This window comes from Anoplophora glabripennis, unplaced genomic scaffold (assembly GCF_000390285.2).
Source record: "Anoplophora glabripennis isolate ALB-LARVAE unplaced genomic scaffold, Agla_2.0 scaffold30, whole genome shotgun sequence".
NCBI classification, from domain to species: Eukaryota; Metazoa; Arthropoda; class Insecta; order Coleoptera; family Cerambycidae; genus Anoplophora; species Anoplophora glabripennis.
The window spans coordinates 696,683-712,971 of NW_019416226.1; the positions used below are offsets into that span (position 1 = coordinate 696,683).

Below are 16,289 nucleotides of genomic sequence, written 5' to 3' on the forward strand. Positions count from 1 at the left end.
CTTAAGTAGGATCTTCGCCAACAAATAATTTCATCTTTATCGATAAGAACTGACTTCCTGTTCTGCTTTTCCCAGCAAAAATTCAACTCTCGTAAGACGGCCCATAATTTGCTTCTACTGATTTTTGGCAAATCGTTGTCCTCTGAAAGTTCACTTAAAATTTTGTTTAGCGTTGGTATTTCTTTTTTAAAATAAAATGAGTGTACTTTTCTGCGAATGACATTTTTGAAGAAATCATCTATAACGACTTTTGACCTCCCTGTAGATGATTTTGGGGGATTTACAGTATCTTGTTCATTTTTTGTTTCCTTTAAAAGTCTGTAGATAGTCGATTTTCCAATCCCTGTCATTTTTGTTAGCATTAGTGTTACCCGATAATTACCTGAAACGAAATATTACCACGCCCATGGCCGGTTCTTATCTCGGGCTTTTATTACTCTCTTTCATTTCCAAACAGACTACAGCGATGTCGCAAATTAGCAATAATTAATGAAAAAAGCAAAAAAAATCAAGTTTTTTGGATAATTTTTTTAAAACGCTTTAATTGCTAGGGCATTCTAATTTTGGTAAAAAAGATGATATAGTATAATAAAACAACACACCAAATTTCATTAAAATCGGATCGATAGTTTTCGCAAAATAATTTTTTGAAAAAAATTTAGAAAAAAAATTTTCGCTATAAATAGTGTTGTCAATATTGTAATTATTCGTTACTCAGTAATCATTACTTGGTACGATCCGAACATAGGATCCACAGGCTACCAATTACCAGTATCAGTCCCAGTTGGTAATCTGTGATAGGATCCAAAGTAATATTAGAGCATATGTACTACATAGAGGAAGAACGCTTACGGCAACAGTGAACACAAGTCAGTGAACTACACAGGATGTTTCTTAAGTAGAGGTCAAAAATCAAGGAACGTATTCTGTGGCCAAAAATAAGGGTTTTTTATTATATATCTGTATATGTGGGATCTTAGGACAGCCATTGTCCAGCTACAGCAGCGGTATTCAAACTGTGTTCCTTGGAACCCTGGGGTTCCCCACAACCTCTCTGGGGGATTCAAAATTTTGAAATTATCAATATCGACACCACAAAATAAAAAAAACTATAGTCTTACATAAACTTAAAACTTTTTATTTTTAAAAGTACATGCGTATGTTACTATAGGTGCTTAACAAGAAAGAATTATATTTATGCAAGTGCAATTACCCAATAAATATTACTTTAAACTTTAAAGTCTTAGTTCAATTTTTACTTACTGGACTATTTATTTTGTTAATTGTAATATTTATAAATATATAATATAATCAGTAAAAAATGTGTTTGAAAATTATTTTAGGTACCTATGATCGAAATGTTGGCCGGTTTCCGCAAGTCGTAAAAGTTTGAGACCGCTGAGCTACAGAGTATCAAATATTAAAAAAAAAAATTAAAAAAAAAAAGTTTTTAATTTTTAATTTCTAAACCGCTTGAGATAATTTAACCAAATTCGGTGCGCATATTTAGTATGACAGTAGGTATGAAAAAAAGTGCTGCAGCTCAGTACACTGAGCTACCCTCCAAACTATTCCAGAATCCAGAATTGTATAGTACTCGTTACACGATTATTTATTCTTCATATCCCCTGGCCCTAGTACTCGCGGTTACTTAAAAGTAACTGGATTTGACACCACTACATTTAAACAGAAGGTTTTGTCGTAGAAAGCTTCTAAAATCGCATATGTTTCAAATCCATCGAATATTTTCAATACAAATATGTATAGTCTTTCCGGAGTGAGTTGAACATGTATAAAAAACCGAGCAATCAAATTTAATGAGTTTCATAGGCGCCCCAAAAAAAGTTTTCTGCTAAAGGTAAAAAATTATAATAATTTGTATATAATGTGTAGATAATTTCTATTATACCTATGTTCATTTGACCAACAACATATTTTAATTATTTATGTCTTCAAACAATTTTATTATATTGATGGTATATTTCGTTTTGTTCCGTTTCAAAATGTCTTCAAAATGCCATGTTGTAATAATATTATTTCTCCCTTTCGCAATTGTAATATGAATGATTAATAGTAAGTGCCTATAATAAATTAAAATTACCTGAATCACACCAAATTCCGCAGTGCTGCACTGCACTGCCAGGCGACTTGTCGACAACTGAAATTTATGACGCAGAGCAACAGTGCGTATTGCTGTTTACCCGCACGCTCAGTCTTCAACTGGGCGTATACATTTCTACCACCTGCACGTTTAGTTCGACCAGACCTGTATATGGGTATGGCTAAATATTTATTTAGTGGGACCAAGTTTTTCAAATACTTCAATGCCGAATTGCTGCGTCAACGACCGAACCTGGTAAATAGTGTCATCCTCTTGGTTCTTCAATTGATATCGGAAAGACTATACATGGCAGACCGCTTCATGATTCGTAGCCACCCTGCGAAAAAATACAAAATTTCGCGGATATTTCGAATCCGCCACTTGAGGTTCCAACAACAACGCGATCGGTCTCCTACCAGGTCAGAAACCCTTGCCACATTATGCGCCAGACCAATATAAAATTTCGCGGATGTTTCGAGATTTCCACAAGATGCTCCGTGGGCCATGCCAGCGACGTGCAATGGTCCTCTACAACGATGTCTACGAGGCAAATGACGATCATTTCACACGCACGACGAAAACGGGGAACAATCAATCAAGAAAATTACCGATGTTTCCAATTTTCGATCGTCGAGTCCCTATGACGAACGGAAGCTTCCTAGACGTTCACACTGCGTCGGAGGGTGGCGACGACGAATATTGAGGCTTTCCCCGCATTCACTGATGTGAGACGGAGGAAACAAAAATTTCGCTGACCTTTCCAAAACTTCACATGACGGATCGATTCCAAACGACAGGCCTCTAGGTCTTTTGTGTGATCTGTGCTAATTATGTATAGTTTCAGGCTCAGGCCACTAGCTACCACGACATAGCCAGACACGCAGAAGGCCAACGTCAGTGTTGTTGTTGTTTCACTCAATACAGTTGTTTGAAATCACTGCAACCGACTCTTTTTCAGTACATCGGTACATTCATTCTCAATTTCAGTACATTGTAAACGTAAACCATCATTTTTTGACTGATTTATTGTTGAAATTTTTTAATAAACTATTTCTAATTACTGTGACTGTACCAATATTTAACAGTTGGTTCAGATTTAATGTTTTCTGGCTAGGTAACTATAGTAGGATCGTATTCGATGCAAAGTAGAGCAAAAAGTTGTCGGTCTTTTACCAAAGGAAAATCGTGTCATCATTTGTAGGAGGCGTAAGATAAATAATTTCAAATTTAAAATGAAATTGAATGTAAAATCTGAAATACCGCTGCATACGCACTGTGTTCTGGTAGTAGCTGTAGTCGCCCAGGTGCATCGAGTGTACGAACTGGTCGGTTATACGTCAAATACTAACCTGGCGAGCTTTGCCGTCAATTAGAGAGCGCTTCCAAAAAACAAGTAAACAACACTGGCGCGTACAGAGGTAAAATGTAGTACATATGTGGAATTTAGGAAACAAATTGGATTTATAATAAATTACATTTAAAATAAATAGTTTATGAGAATAAAGGAATTTTTGTAGGAACAAGGGTGCCAGACCTGAACTGATCCCCTCGTCCCTTCATAATGTATAAAGAAATTATTCAATTTGTAAAATCCTTAAAAGCGTACTTCATTGGTTCCCTTGACAGGCAATGATTTATTACTTTGCATCGAATATGATCCTACTATAGTATTTGGAGAAATTTCAATTTTCAAATTTCAAAAAGCTGCGCTCGCTCGAACTCAAACGCTATATTCGTTTAGCAAAACTTTGCTTTTCTAAACTTGTTGTTTAATATACTAAACTAAACTTTTTAACTAGGCCATGACTAACTATGTTTTCCTTTAAAAAAAGTATACTTTTCGTCTGTCAATTAAAAAGACTTATAATTCTGCAAACTAAACAAAACATAAGAAATGTGTCAACGATTCAGAAAAATGTCCAATTGTAATATAAAATATATCGAGAAGAAATCTCTTTTAACCTGAAGATTTCAACTTTCTATCTTTAATAATGACCGAGATAGGATGCACTGTACAAGAAAAATAATTTCTTTACGGTGACTTTTGAAATCATTTAGCCCGTAACAAATTTCGCCGTGTAACAAATAAAATTTAAACTGCTAATAATTAATGTCTCGTAATAACTGACTCATTTAATGCAATGAATGTTGTTTTAATTAAGAATTAAACAATGCAATCCCGATATTATAAAACATACATTCAAATATTGGTTTATTTTCTGTTTAATTAGCATTTGACTTTATTAGTGCTGCTCTGAATCAACAGTTTCGGTTATGTTTCTGTTGTAACCTCGTTATTTGTTAATAATTCAAGAGGATTTGCATTACATACATTTTATGGTGTTGCTGTAATCTAGTTTATTAAATACATAATGTGTGCGCGTCTATTTTATATTTAAAGGATGGCGTTTATTTAAATACCTAGTTAAAAAAAAATGCAATAGAAAATAAAATAGTATGTAAATATAAAGGCAAAGCAAGCCTGTTGCATATGCCAATGTTAATTACGAAACACAAATAGGGTGGCTTTCTTAAACCACAAAAAGAAATGGAAATAAAAATATTTTTTTAAATATGTTTGATGAAGGAATTTGTTAACTGTAATCGGTAATTTATTTGGTATTTTAATTTTAAATTGTATTTTGCATATCTGACATCACTAAACAAGAGATTAGGAAAAGTACTAACTACTAAATGTCTATACTGGCACCAGCTGTTAGCGATTTTTACCATTGTTCTACCACTGGTCGGTTTTCGATTAGATATGGATTCACTAATAGCCAGAGTTCTAACTCTACGGATTTATCTCAGATTTTCCGATAAATCTATGTATTTTTTATAGTTTTAAAACTATTAGCTTTCTTTATATAAAATATAAATTGTCTGCCAATTTACGTCTCTCGTCATGTCATCGATATTTTTAAATTTTTCGGTTCCTCTTTACGCAATGATCTATATACACCTTGTTTTAATAACACGAAAAATTGTGGACACTGAAACTTTAGTTAATATGTGAATTGTATCTATAATTTCACGATCTGATCATGTTCTTCCTTTGTAAATCTTTATTCTTAAATTCTAAATCTGTTTCAATAGCAACCGGTTCTACTAATTCAAAATTTTCTGGCGTATATTTCGTTTTGATCCGTTTCAAAAGGTCTCCAAAATTATTTGTTGTAATAATATTAGTAAACAAAATAACCCTTTTATTTCTCCCTTTCGCAATTGTAAATATAAGTGATTAATAGAAGGTGCCTATAATAAATTAAAATTACCCGAATCACACCAAATTCCGCATTGCTGCACTGCACTGCTAGGCAATTTGTCAACAACTGAAATTTATGGCCGGTCGCCCAGTGCGGCTGTGTGTGTGCGGCGTTTGTCCGCGCGCGCATTCTTGAACTGGACGACCAGACCTGTATATGGGTATGGCTAAATAATAAATGTTGCTTACCTTGCACTTAATACAAAATGATATTTTGTGTGTAGAAGTTATACTGAAAAAAAATAAATAAATAAAGAAATATATAAAATGTAAAATAGAACAAAATTCGTTTTGAGCTGTTTTTTTAACAGCTTCCCTTGTTTTAAAGGTTTAGTAGCAAGTTGTACGTACGGAATTCCTTAACAAATGGTCAATGAACGGCGATAAAAGGAAAAGAAAATAAGAACGCCTCAATAAATTGATACATTTACATTTTATTCACAGCAGAACTCAGTCACGGTAAAATAAATAATGCCTATATTTTGAGACACCCGATTTCCCAATGAACCTACGGGGAGCAGTCACAGCAAAAGTTAACCGCCTTCTCCTCCCACACCCACAGCTCCCTCAGCTCCCTAGGTAGACCGGAAGCGCCGGTTCTGGGGCCCTGCGCGGACGGCACGCACCTATCTCGCTTCCTTTTTAAAATTTTCACGGTGAAGGATCTCGGCCGGCACTTGTACATATTAAACCAGCAGCTCTCCGTCAAGCACTCCACTGATCTCAGATACCTCGGGAAATAATCGGGGCCCAGATCCGTCCATTTTATTCGTGATTTGCAGTGCCATTCTTGTAAATAATCCATGTCCCTCCTGTACCTGAAATTGAACGCCAAAAACGGGTGAGATGCGGACTTGTGTAGTATTTATATCCAATTTAGGATACTTTGCTATTTGGGGAGCTTACATAATGTTGCCCTAAATGATTGAAAAACAAGTTTACAATATTTTAAGTGTTAAAGTTATTCCGAAGTCAGTTGAACATGCATAAAAATACCGAGCAATCAAATTTAATGAGTTTCATGGGCGTCCCTAAAAAAGTTTTCTGCTAAAGGTAAAAAATTATAATAATTTGTATATAATGTGTAGAAAATTTCTATTATATGTTCATTTGACCAACAACATATTTTAATTATTTATGTCCTCAAACAATTTTATTATATTGATGGTAAATTTCGTTTTGTTCCATTTCAAAAGGTCTCCAAAATGCCATGTTGTAATAATATTAGTAAACCAAATATCCCTCTTATTTTTCCCTTTCGCAATTGTAATATGAATGATTAATAGAAGGGTGCCTATAATAAATTAAAATTATCTGAATCACACCAAATTCCGCATTCCCGCACTGCACTGCTAGGCGACTTGAATTTTATGACGCAATGGACCAGAGCAACACTGCACATTGCTCTTTGCCCGCACGCTCATTCTTCAACTGAGCGTATACATTTCTACCACCTGGACGTTTCGTTCGACCAGATCTGTATATGGGTATGGCTAAATAAATGTGGGAACAAGTTTTTCAAATATTTCAATGCCGAGTTGCTGCTTAGCACCGAGCCTGGTACATACCATGAAATTATTGGTTCTTCAATTGACTTCGGAAAAACTATACTATAGTGTTATCAAAATACAGGGTGTTTATTAAGTACTTGTACAAACTTAAAACAAAATATTTGTTTCAGCAATTATTGTAAATGTTATTAACTTATTTATAGAAGCAGTATAGTCATAGTCTTGTAAATGATATAAGTTTGTCACATACGCAATACAATCAATAAAAGACATATTTTTTTCACTTGTTTTTCAAAAATTCTTAATGATTCAGCTTACAAAAGTTCAACGCAGGTTTAATTTTACAAAACGGCTGCTTTCGGCGACAAATACTAAGAGTACCTTTTACACATAAAATTGAATGGAGAATAAGAAATGTTAGTCAAAAATGACATATAGTGCGGCACAAAAAAGTTATGGTTATTTAAATCCAGGTACAACACTGTATATTTGTATAATGGCGTCCTCTAACATTAAACAAAAAACTAAGTAAATATTTGAGTTTCTCATCCTCGATACTCCCAGTTTCCCGAATTTCGTCAAATTGCTATGTTACTGAACAAAATATAATCAAAATACAAAAAAAAAATTATGCTCTGTATCTCAAGAACCAAGCCGTTGCGGACCACTGGTCATATGACCTTTTTATCTTAAAATTACTCAAAGATTCACCCTTTAAAATACTTAATAAACACCCTAAATTATCAAGTAATACTTATGGTAAAAATATTGCAAAATGCTTTTGAAATGCGAATGCAAATATTTGATTTAATCTTTTCTGCATGATTAATGGAACTTTAAAAAATATCGCACAAGAAAGGTATTTTATAAACTAATTAGTTTAATACTAAAAAAAGTAATGTAAAATACTTTAAACCAACAATAGAATGATAAGTTTCAAGCTCGGTTTCAAGGGTTTGCGGATTGTATGAGTTGTACAGAATTAATTTTAATTGAGTTAATCGTAAGTTTTAAATCAAACTACGTGCAATATATCCTACATATACAGGGTGTCGCGCTTAAATGTGATACAAGCTTGTAATTTCTTTATTTTTTGGCCTATTTCAATCTGTTTTAATCCAGTGCTCGCCTGAAGATGTAACGAGTTGGATGAAACTTGGTGATAATACGTTTTAAGGGATGCTGAATAAGAATACGTAATCGGTTTTTTTGAAAAAAATCATCGCTAATACCAATTAGCTGTTCTGACGTCAACAAAACTCGTCCTAGTTGGCCGTGTATTGCATTAATAAAAACAGCAATGTCACAGTTAGATAGAATTCTTTTTACCCTACATTCCTCGTGGTTCACTACACACACTATTAAAATCGCAGTAAAAGCTAGGTTAATACCGAATAATACAGTAGGTCAAGATTCACTCTCGATAAACCTTTGTAGGTCAGTGGTCAGGAACGGTCCGAAAAGGGATTTAAATAATGATTTGAAAATACTTTTTTTCAGCGTAAATATGCATTTAAATTTTTTTTAAATCTCGTATTCGTATTATACTCATTTTCCCCTATCTTCCCTTAAAATTAATGACATTATGACTGAATTGCCCTCTATGTAACTAATAAACAAGTTAATTTTTTATCTCAAATATTTACCGCATAAATATGTATATCCACATATATAAATCGGATATTGAAATATTTATATTTAATAAATAAAAAAAATAACAGCTCTGTCAACAAGATTTGTATTTATTTAATAGCGCATAGTTGATAAAATTCAATATTTACATATAGAAGGTATCAACTTTGTTGCATTTTCAACAATTTTAATAAAAGTATATTTTTTGTGCGAACTACATAGCTGCTTAGGTGCCAAATTTTAATGTAATACATTGTTTTTTGAAAAACATATGGCTAAAGTTCTATTATAACAACGCTTTTTATCTTGAAATTCCGGTAAGTTTTTCCAAAAAAAAACCTGTTTAAAACAATTTAAATGTGTAGTTTTTCATGCTTGCCATCGTCTTTGCCTGTTAGTACGGTTTTGTTTGGGACGCCCTGTACATCTGTATAACGGGGTGCACAACGAAGGTAAAAAAAAAGAGTAAATTTTTAGATCGAAAACATAATGAGAAACAAAGGGTGTCACAAATTTATAGAAAAACCGGAGATAAATTGAACATAAAGCGGTGCTATATCTATCATCCTGTCGGCGTAAGCCAGGTCAGACTGGTGACAGGCCTCCGAGAGGATGGAACCTCATGGCACAGTGTCCCATATTCCACCTTTCTAGAGCTTGGCGGTTTACTTTATAAAAAAAATCGTTAATTTGAAATATTAGGTCGTGGCAGAACTAGCGGAAATCATAGCAGGCATATTATTGCCAACAACTAAATTTTATCTTATTTGAATTAAACACTGTACAGGGTGTTCGCGAAAGGTTAGGAAATCTCGAAGCTGAAGATACTGATGGCTAAAATAAATTAATTGAGATAAATGTCTTATGCAAATGTTGCTGGTTTCAAAGATATGCACAGAGTATTCAATGTTTGAATTTTATTTTGAAATTTTTGAATAATTTTGAAAACTGTTAGACTATGAACAAACAAATTGGCACTATTATGTTTTTTGACGTGATAAATAAGATTTTTTTTAACAAATTTTGGTGTTGCTTGTATAAAGGCGTCAGTTATGCCCTATTCCTTTGATAAATATGGGATTTTGTTTGTCTTTAGAATCAGGGACATCGTGTGTATCAAAAAAATGAAAGAAAGTCCTTCGTTTCATAAAAAAGTTACTCTTGTTCGTTTTCGATATCTCTCTTGGTAATCGAGATATTTGCATATACAAATTTCAATTTATTTCGTTTTTAAGCAACTATTAATCCTTAAATTAATGCGACTTCCCAACCTTTCGCAGACACCCTGTATAGTATAAGATAAATAATTCCAAAATTCATAACTTCTCTACCTGAAATTGTGACCTGTTTTGTATTCCTAAACATAAAACTAAAAAATTTGAACTGTCAGCGTACTATCAAGGAATAAAATTTTGTAATAAATTACCGACACTATATAAGATAATGGATATTAATAAATTTAAGAAATTGTTACTGATCAAATGTTATTACAGTATTAAAGATTTTAACGATGACAATCTGTAACTATGTATGTATTATCTGTTTGTTTGTCTTGATTTATGACCTGTCCTATACATGTAAATGTCTAAATGGATTAATAAATATTATTATTATTANAAACTTCTTCAAATATCTCAGGAACAACTTGGCCGATTTTGATAAAACTTGACACCTTCCTAGCAATAAATAAGGAATTTAATTTAATGCAATTAGATTTAAATTAGTTATTTCAGGGGTGGCACAGGGAAATCATAACTTGATATTTTAAAGGAAAAATTGACCACGCCACTGCTTTTTATAAGTTTCATATTATTTTCTGGTTGAATAATTAAAAATACATTTTTTTACCTCTTGCCTTTTTGGTCTAATTTGCTTACTTTTCGAGAAAAAAAAAGTAAAATTCGTTTACAGTACCACCCCCAAGGAATAATTAATTAATGATTAATCAATGCCCCAACGCCGGCTGCATCTGAAATAATTAAATTAAATCTAGCTGCATCAAATTACTTATTAATAAAAACCTTCATATGAACTTTTCTGCAAACAATAGTAAAAAATGTTCCATCTGCCCGCCTTGCAAAGTTATCATGTTTAAGATATTTAAGCATCTTTTTTTTTATAAAAAAATAAAATGTGAGCTGGGAAATATACCATTTATGTACGGAAAGATCTGTTTATGTATTCTGCTTATCGATATTCATAGACATATAAGATATACTATATTTATCTTAATGCTTGTCTAGTAATCTTTCTATGAAGAAATAGTTTGGCACAAATTTGAATTATATTAGGAATATTACAGAAATCTTTTTTATTCAAATTGTTTTCTAAATTTCACAAAATTTTTAGAAAGACTGAGTAAAAAATCTAAGTATGAAAACAAAAATATTTTGTGAAATCACCTTACAGGATGAGTATTATTTTTATCGGCTTACCTATTGTTGCTAAAGATATTCTTAGTTTCCTCTACATGATTAGTGACACTCCAAGCTGGTTGTTCGTCAGAATCGTCTTCATACTCACTGTCCACATAAAAGTCCAAATCATATCCAACTTTCCTTTTAAAGTTCTTGGACACCTCTAAAGAAGGCATGTCTATGCTCATATATCTAGCGTTGAAAGCTGCCCCTAAAGTCTCTTCTAGAATTACTTCGGATAATTCTGTACATGGTACCTAAAATTTATTTAATTTTAATAAATGATTGTAGTACCCAAATGCAGAAAGACAAAGACTTTCCTTTAAAAATGTGTTAAACATTAAATTAAATACAGTTGTCAATATCGAATTAAAAGATAGTATTTTTTAATTTATAAACCTTTTTGATTGCATTGCTCTTCTCAACTACGACTATGACTTCTCTGTACTAGTCTAACCCCTTTCATTATTTTATAATTGAGGTGGGTATGATGGAAAACTAATTTAGAACCCGTCTAAGCTAAATTGTTCAGAGAAAAAGATTTTGGAGCCGTTTTTATTCAAAACAAATTGAATCTTTTGATATATTTTGACAATTAAGTAGACTCAGCTTACAATAGAATTTGTGTTAAGAGGGTCTTTCAAAATATTTGAAAACGTAGTCCTGTTTAACCAAAAACAAATTGTGAAGAAATTCTAGTTACAGTCAAAGTAGCCCGAAAAATGCTTTTATATCGCGAGTTTTTGAATACATATATCCTGGTTTCACCATTCACCCAACATGTATTTCATTCACATTAATGGTAACTACATGTTATATTCAACGATAGAAATAAATAGAGGCTTTGCTGGTTTATTCACAGTTACAGATGTGCCCGCATGTACACATATTATTATTGGTTTAGGTATGCGGTTTCAATTAACAAATATTTATTACACTGCACCTTTTCATTACTATTTCTTTCAAATTATTGTGAGAGCCATTTTTTTTCATTATTCAATTGAAATAATAAAATATGTCTATATTTACAATTTGAAATGTTGATTTTTCTAGAAATGTGCCTACGAAATTTATTCTTATATTGAATTTACAGAATTTTCACAAAGCAATATTCTAAAAAGTCTAAAGGGCGATTCAGTCAACATGTCGTTAATTTTAATCACGTATTCAGAACTAATAATTTCGGCTAAGTATAACTTTAATTATTATTAACTATTGCAGTGAGTATTGAAGTGGAGAAGTCCGCGGATAGTATTTAATTTTTTTTTTATATATAATAATGCAAGTTCTTATTGTTATTCGTGAACTAAGCACGCTGATTTATTAATTGTTTAAGAAATATATCATTTAATTTTATTCCCAATTTAAAAATTACAGAAAATTAGTTTTATGTCTCTCAGTAATATTTCTATTAATGTTATTTCATAATCACGATCGCTAAATATGTATTCTAATCACTTTACATACCTTTCCTTGTTTGTCTAGCCTAGGCACACACATCACAGCAATTACATATAATAACAATAAATAAACATGGTTAATCATGGCTGATATGCATTCGCCACATTGTTGATAACGATAACATACCGCTTTACCTTTGCAACTGTTGTTTTCATTGTCATTAGTATCAGTTTAGGTTTCATTCCTCATCCCCTCTTTCGATGTTCTTCAGAAATTTTAATTAGGCTTCCCCTTAAATCCATTTATAATGATCCCAGGTAGTTATATGATGATGTCGTTAATTCTACCATAGTAAGGTAGAATTGTTATTCAGGTGTTTGTAGTGTGTTTATATTTTAATGAGCATACTTAAATCGTTTCAAAGAAGAAGGGTTATAAATGTTACAAGATGTTTCTCAATAGGATGAACTGTCAAGGTGATGCTTTGTGAGTGTCATAGTTAAGCTTAAGCATAATGGAATCATTTAAGTATTAGATGCATGATAGGCATAGCGGCTAATTGTTAATTTATGGGTAGTAAATATGCAAAAAGTTTGGAACATTTTTGGTGATCTATAAAATATTCTAATAGCGCTTTAAAAAAATTCTAGCTAAAGAGCTTTAATGAAATGGTATTTAATTTAATTACTTTAAAGAGTTGTTAATTATGACCACCACTTATATTTATCATGTTTGTGGGTTAACGTACAGGGTGTTTTATAAATCCATATCATAACTTCAACAGAAGGTTGTTCCTTGAGTGATTTTAGATTAAAAAGCTTTAAAAATATCATATTCGTTCAAATTTCTATAAAGATGTTTAAATAAGAAAGCTTGATTGGACAAATTATATAATTACGAGCAAAAATTCACCGCAGATCTGTTAACCAGTGGCGGGGACACTGAGGGATATTCTTTTTTTTAAATAAATATCCATCACTTTTTTTAGAAAAACGAGCCATTTTCAGTTGATATTATTTTATTTGTTTAACGAAAACTTATAAATTTGAATAAAGTATCACAAAAAGACGTATGTATAATACCTATATGAATTAAAAAAAAACTTATTTTTCGAATAAAGTGAAAGGTACCTTTCTTTATTTGAAACTGGATTCGGTTTTTGTGTTCGGCAAAGAGACCCAGAATTTTCGGCAAAAATGAGCCTCACCCGTAAAGAAAAAGGGGAAATTTAACTACATATATAATAGTATATTATACAGTGCCTTGTTTTTTACTGCAATTTCATATTATCTAAGTTATTTTTAAGAAAAAAAACTATAGGCTTTAATTGTATGTATTTTCGATACCAAAACTTCATTTCGGCAAATACGTTAATAAGTACTTACAAAAAATGGCCGGTCACTAATAAAAATTTAAGTTTAGGTATTCTAGCAAAATATTCCTCCATTTTTTCTTTAAATTCTTCCATTTTTTCCGGTTTTTCTAATCTTTTGCCTCGGAAAGAAACGAGTTTTTTTCGAGTTTTTTTTTCAGAATTGTTAAGTCCCTAGTTCGACAGATTCGACCTATTTTAATGGAACTTTTGGAAAATATCTGTACGTTTTTTTTTGCAAATTGTTTTCCTACATGTCCTACCTGTGAAGTTTTCTTTATGAATTAATATTTTTATTTAAATCATTCTCAGAATGTGACACTATAGTATTAGATCTTATTTATGGATTTAGAAATTATTCTCATTACTTCTAACTGATTGGAAACTAGTTTGTTGCTTTCTACGAACACTAAATTTATCAGCGTTGGTGATTTGCTGTTCCTCGAATGATATTACGCAAAGGCGCATGCGCCTAATGGTTTTTGATAGTTGCCAATCGCCCTTCGAATAAAGCAATGTATTCAATCAATGTGTATAATAAGCTTATTTTAGCATTAAAAAATAATAACTTAAAACTATACTACCGAAACGAAATACTCAGTGGCGTAAAAATTCTGACGTTCTTGATATTACAGTTTTTATAGAAATTTGAACCAATACATATGTACCAATTTTAGATAAAAAATCTCTGTAATTTTTTTTTTTTTGGAGACCTTTAACCCTCAAAGATCACACTAGTGCGAATTCGGCATTTCTCAGGCAGCAGCTGCCAAGGGTTCTCCCCACCAAGATAATTCCTTCTATAAGCCAAACAGTCAAGCCGTACCGCAGCTAGCCTCAGTATGTTATTGTCGGCCAAATTAGACAGTTTGAAAAGTCTGATCGGTGGGAATTCGCACTAGTGTGACTTCAGTGTGGGCAAAATTGTGGCTGAATTTGTATAGGTAATATAATCTAGATATAAAGTGAATTGAAATGCAAATTTTCAATTTTTTTCACCTCAGTTTACGTGTCAAAATGAATGAATTTTTTTCGAAAATGGTAAGTTTTATAAAAAAAGTAGTTCAGACAAAAATTATAGATCTTAAAATTATCTACCAAAAAGGTCCTTATACTTTTTTTCTGAGAATCACCATTCCTGATATGCATATACCTGCCACGTATATACATAGTCAGGCACTTAATACAAGTAAAAATGCCTATTTGTGTCTCTTATATGTATAAGCTATACTATCCTGAGAATATACACTCAAAAGAAACTGAGTCCCTTAGTCAAGCCCCTCTACCCGCATGGCCTTGAATAACATCCGGCTACTCTATTGTAAAAATTTTTGTAAAAAATACACAAAACAAGAAACAAGTACAACTATCTTGTCTTCCTCCAACATCGGCTTCTGCTAATCAACACTTGTATCGAGTATACTATCAAGTTCAGACATGGCTAGGCAATCAACTGAACCCAGAAGACTGGGGTTGGAAATTAACAGATAATACTTTGGAACCGATTCAAACTTTACTCCCACCTGCTCCGGAAAAACTCCTAAACACTATTTTTTGCAATTGCAAAAAAGGTTGTAGTGCTAAATGTGGCTGTAGAAGAGTAGGGTTACTGTGTTCTCCAGCGTGTACTAATTGCCAAAGCCAGTCTTGCTCAAATGTCCAATTGAATACAACAGACGAAGATTCATGTGATTTCGATGAAGAGACAGCTGATTCATCTTCATTTGAACAATTTATGAACATCCAGCAAGAAGAAGAGGAAGAAGAAGAAGAAATCGAAGAAGACATGACTGTTGAAGTCGACTTTGAAGAGTATGAATCAGATTAAAATATCAAAAGAAATCAGAACTACAGTTAAAGTCAATAACCAATATCAATATCAATAATCATCATACAGTTAAAAGAGTATTGTCCCTGAAAATTCCGTCATAACAGTTCGTGGAGTAGGCCTACCGGGGAAACCACGTTAAAAAAAACGCGTCAAAGTACACTACCTCACAGGTGGTGTGGAAATGTGTGCATATCATGTAGAACGTGACTCCTTCAACTATTAGAATCGCGATATCTCAGGAATGGTGATTCTTAGAAAAAAAAGTATAAGGACCATTTTTGTAGATAATTTTAAGATCTATAATTTTTGTCAGGGCTACTTTTTTGATAAAACTTACCGTTTTCGAAAAAAATCCAAAAAACCTCAAATTTTGACCTTTGACCCCGAATAACTTTTTTAGCACACATGGGATCGATGGGGACTTTTGACACTTTATTTCTAATGGTGTACCCAAGGTCTCCACCAAAATTTAGCTCTGTCTGAATTTTCGTTATTTGAAATGTCTATTTTGACCGGACTATTATGGATAATATTGTTTAAATTAATATTTTTATACAAAAGAGTGCAAAATAAACGTCAATTTACAGAAAATTGAAAAAAAATGTAAATTGAAAACTAATATATTTCGAAACAAATTTTTTTCACTTGCATTTTTTATTAACAAATTATTTTTTTTTCAAAACTAATTCTCGGAAAGTTTTACTCCAGTTTTGATATAACTATGTTGTTTTCGTCAACGAATAATGAAGACATAAAGAT

The 16,289-nt window shown here is 32.2% G+C and overlaps 1 protein-coding gene across 1 annotated transcript; it reads right to left on the reverse strand.

The window, feature by feature from the left end:
* Positions 1-5,874: 5,874 nt before the first annotated feature.
* LOC108912929 (protein trunk) lies at positions 5,875-12,442 on the reverse strand. The gene is made up of 3 exons (XM_018718362.1): positions 12,394-12,442; positions 10,945-11,183; positions 5,875-6,184 (listed from the first exon to the last, which is right to left on the reverse strand). The coding sequence occupies exons 1-3, from the start codon at positions 12,424-12,426 to the stop codon at positions 5,875-5,877; spliced, it is 582 nt and encodes a 193-aa protein (XP_018573878.1). The 5' UTR covers positions 12,427-12,442.
* Between the last annotated feature and the right edge of the window lie 3,847 nt (positions 12,443-16,289).